Below are 4,516 nucleotides of genomic sequence, written 5' to 3'. Positions count from 1 at the left end.
TTCCATGCATATAATGATAACAACAACAATAATCAACATGCCTTAATCTCAAATAATAATAGCATGTACAAGTCTTGGATGATTCAATCTCAATTTTCTGATGGGAAAAATTGTAATGAGGCAAATGGGTCATGTAATTTTCAATCACTTAACTTGACTATGAGTCCAAGTGTGCAAAATGGGGTTGTTGGTGTTGGTGCAATTTCTAATGTTCAGGTGAATGAAGATCCTAGAAAAAGGTCTTTGTCAAAATCTAATGCTAGAGAACCTGTCCCTCGAAAATCTATTGATACTTTTGGACAGAGAACTTCTCAATACCGTGGTGTTACTAGGTATGACTAATTAATTTTTGTTTCAAAATATATTTATTTTTGTTTATTATGTAGTTTCATCCAAGGTTCTAAATGTGTTCATCTTGATATATATTTGATATTGTGATGATATTTTATCTCATGATTAGTTATCTATATTTATTTCCTCATTAATTTTTGTTAAATTTTGATTTTTTTTGGGATGTATGGATTTGTTTAGGCATAGATGGACTGGGAGATATGAGGCCCATTTGTGGGATAATAGCTGCAGAAAAGAAGGGCAAACTAGGAAAGGAAGACAAGGTGAGAGAATCATACCTTTTGAATTTTATTTTTTTTTATAAATGTTTTTTATTTTATATTCTTTGGATTATGTTGTCATTGATTAAGGAAGCATGTTTTAGGACTATTTTCAAGAACCAAAATTAGTCCTTTAACATCTTTTCTATTTTTCAATCTTTTCTTTTCTTTCCTCTCTTGTTTTGAAAGAGAATATACTAACAGTCTGTTTCATGCACTTGTTGGATTCTTCTCCTTTCATGGATTCTTCAAATCTTTCTCAGTTTACCTTGGTAAGTAACACTCTTACATATGCATTTGTACTCTCTCTTTACTTCTTTACCAACCATGTAATGTACTAGTAACTCTTGAGATATACATTACTCAATATAAAGCATTGATATGTGTGCTTGGTTTCTCACAATCATTTATGACTTTAGGTAAACAAGAATTTAATTTTGATGGAATGTATTTGGAAAATTGATGTATTCAAGTTTAAATATTTGATCTTAATCACAACCAATCGTATATGTAACTTTTAAAATTGTTTCAATAAAGTTCAAATTTTAATTAAAGTCGAATAGTTTAAATGATCATATCATTAACAATATAACTTTTTTACACCTATTAATTCATTACAATTAAATTTAAACATATTTCTATTATTATTAGGTGGTTATGACAAGGAAGAAAAAGCAGCAAAGGCTTATGACTTAGCTGCACTGAAGTATTGGGGTCCTACAACTCACATAAATTTCCCTGTAAGGTTTCTGAGACTTGCAAAGTTCTCTCCTTTGGAAAAAAAGACTTACTAATTCAGTAGACTTAAAACAGTACAATATAATAGAAGGAACAAAAAAAAATTATTTAGTAAAGTCAAATATTTATTGTATATTTAATGTATGCAGCTTGAAGTTGAAATATAGCATATAGTTAGTAACTGTGATCACACTATGTATCTACTTCTTTCTTAAATGCTCAGTTAAGCACTTATGAAAAGGAACTTGAAGAAATGAAGAACATGACAAGGCAAGAATTTGTGGCCAATTTAAGAAGGTAGTACCATTAAAAAAAATCCATTTAATCTTTGTTTATATCTTTTATTCAATATGAGGAATTAATTGTCCTTTTTGCTTCCCTATGACAGGAAGAGCAGTGGATTTTCAAGAGGTGCATCTGTGTATAGAGGTGTGACAAGGTATGGCCCTAAAGTGATGTGCTTTATCATTAATATTAATATTGGTAAAGTTTTTATATGAATTATTATATTCTGCAATTTTCAGCTTTTTTTTTAATTAATTAATATGGAGAATTATTGGCTAACATTTATCATTTTCCTCTTGTCCCCTTTTCAGACACCATCAACATGGAAGGTGGCAGGCTAGGATTGGAAGGGTTGCAGGAAACAAGGACTTGTATCTTGGTACATTTAGTAAGTTTGCTACCATCCCTCACTATTGCCTTTGTTTCAAGCTTCCTTTTTTCATTTATTTTTTCTATTTTCAATTATGTATTTCCTTTCTTAATGCATGCTAGTGTAAATTATAATCCACTTTTTTTTAAGGCAGGTGTTAGTAATTAGTTGTCATGTTAATATTTTCTCATTCGTTAGGGTTTGAATCTCGGTTTTTTAACTCCTTCAATCATTAGCTCAAACTAGTTAAGCTATCCACTCGCGTGTCTCCATAATTTGTCTTTTCATGTATCTAGTTTTCATTTGAGTATCTTGATATTTTTATCTAATAAAAGTCCCCATTTGTTGATTTACATTCCATTAGGAGTAGTAAACTGTCATTTTGGTTTCTAAATGTATAAGGCGTTATCACTATATCCATTAATGTATCAAAATTACAAAAACATCCCAAAGTGTATTTTTTACGAAAAATACATTTTAAGATCTAAATGAATAATGAAAGTCACATTTGAGGAATAAAATGACTGTTTAATCTTCGCTAGGCTTTCTAATTATCAACATTTGTTGATTCCCTTTAGATGATAGTGTTGAATATAATGTCTTTAATTTATGATATCATGTGTCTAGTTTTCATTTGAGTATCTCTAACTGGTGAACCATAACAATCCTATAGGCACACAAGAGGAGGCTGCAGAAGCATATGATATTGCAGCAATTAAATTCAGGGGAACAAGTGCTGTGACCAACTTTGACATAAGTAGGTATGATGTGAAGAGAATTTGCTCAAGCTCAACTCTAATTGCCGGAGATCTTGCGAAACGGTCACCTAAAGACTCAGCTCCTGCAGTCATTACCGAGGACTTCAATTCGTGCGGAAGCTCGTCGACACCTTCTCAGCCGCCTCCTATGACAATCACCGATAGCAAACAACATTCCGATGAATTGTCCAACATGGTGTGGAATTCAAACAGCGACGAGCAACATCATAACGAGTGCGGAAACACCAACATCACCGAATCGTCGCTGCAAGGTTCACCTAGCAACAAGAATGAAATGAATCCTCAAAGTCCTAAATGTGCTGTTGGAATTCCTAATGAATTTGGAGTGAGTGGAACAGATTATGGACATGGTTACTTCAACCTTCATGGACCAAAATTTGATGATGGAAACAATGAAAATGATCACATGAACAACAATAGGCTTGGAAATTTGGGTTTGGTTAATCAAGTTCCTATGTTTGCTTTGTGGAATGAATGAATGAATGAAGGGAATGTTTGAGACACATTAAAAATATTATTATTAGCTTAGGAAAAACTAAGATATGATGTCAGAATATTATTATTGAATGAATTATTGTTGTTTGGTATATGTTAACTTTTTTTTTCTGTTGAAGAAAAGTAATATGTCAGAAATGTTGATCTCTATGTGTTGAGTAGGTAGGGTACATATACTAATTAGACCAAGATTATCTACTTTGGTGGAAATGTAAAATGTTGCATAAAACCAATCATAAGATTCGTACAAAACTTTGAAAATGAAAATTACTATATAGTATATGCTCTGTGGCCAGTAACACAATTTTTCTTTTCATATAAATTATCATTTGGCAAGTTGTCACGAGTACTTTTTCTTTGACTACAAAGATATTTTCATGCATGAATCTTTATAGAAAATTGGTTCTGTTTGTCATGCAAATTAAAAGAGGGTGATAAATTAATGGAATGTGGTGGGGAAATAAAATAGTGACATCTATGTCTTTTGGCATCAAGACAAATAAGAAAGACAAAGATGAGAAATTTCTCTACTTAGCATCATAATGTTACTTTCATGTTCTTAAGCATTTGCTTTAAAACAAGTACCAACCGTGTGAGAAAAAACACCCCTTATTTGATCTCCCATTTGTCAGACTTAATTTGATGTTGTGTTCTCAAAATCACATTATGTTTCATATTACGCAAAGATTATCAAAATCATGTGATTTTGTAAAAGTTATATTATGTAGTTTTTGTAAAATCACAGTGACTTAATATGATTTTGTCAATCTCACCGTAAAATCAAACATGTACAAAGTAACATGCAATATATCTATCAGATATTGAAACGTGATTATATCGATTAAACATGGATGAATTTAGTTAATGTTATAGTTAATTAATACTTAACATATAATGTGCGTTTAGTTTTATAGTGACAAAAATTGATTTTTGTTTTTAGTTAAGTAGTCTAATAGTTACATTCACACACCCAAAGTATAAAGTAGTGGACAATCTTAGGTTTGATTTTTGTTTTTAGTTAAGTAGTCTAATAGTTAAATTCACACACCCAAAGTATAAAGTAGTGGACAATCTTAGGTTTGAATGTCGTTGTAGCTACCAAATGACTTTGGATTAATTGATATTATAAAATTAATTAAGGTTAAAATTTAGTCGAATATTGTAGTCATCGTGCTAAATTTGATGTTTAGCTGACTATCTGTGTGATCAGTTGATTAGTCAGTGTTTGATTGATTCAT

The 4,516-nt window shown here is 30.9% G+C and overlaps 1 protein-coding gene across 1 annotated transcript in view; it reads left to right on the top strand.

The window, feature by feature from the left end:
* The window catches only part of LOC101506248 (AP2-like ethylene-responsive transcription factor AIL1), a 4,778-nt gene extending 1,408 nt beyond the window's left edge, over positions 1-3,370 (top strand). The window contains exons 3-10 of the mRNA XM_073370771.1: positions 4-332; positions 532-614; positions 875-883; positions 1,263-1,351; positions 1,573-1,646; positions 1,738-1,788; positions 1,946-2,022; positions 2,678-3,370. Of these exons, the coding sequence (XP_073226872.1) occupies positions 4-332; positions 532-614; positions 875-883; positions 1,263-1,351; positions 1,573-1,646; positions 1,738-1,788; positions 1,946-2,022; positions 2,678-3,261 (1,296 nt within the window). The 3' untranslated portion in view covers positions 3,262-3,370. The remainder of the gene's footprint in view (positions 1-3; positions 333-531; positions 615-874; positions 884-1,262; positions 1,352-1,572; positions 1,647-1,737; positions 1,789-1,945; positions 2,023-2,677) is intronic.
* The last annotated feature ends 1,146 nt before the right edge of the window (positions 3,371-4,516 follow it).

Source organism: Cicer arietinum, chromosome 7 (genome assembly GCF_000331145.2).
Source record: "Cicer arietinum cultivar CDC Frontier isolate Library 1 chromosome 7, Cicar.CDCFrontier_v2.0, whole genome shotgun sequence".
Taxonomy (NCBI): Eukaryota; Viridiplantae; Streptophyta; class Magnoliopsida; order Fabales; family Fabaceae; genus Cicer; species Cicer arietinum.
The sequence above is the reverse complement of the archived record's forward strand: the minus strand, read 5'-3'. Positions and strand labels throughout refer to the sequence as shown.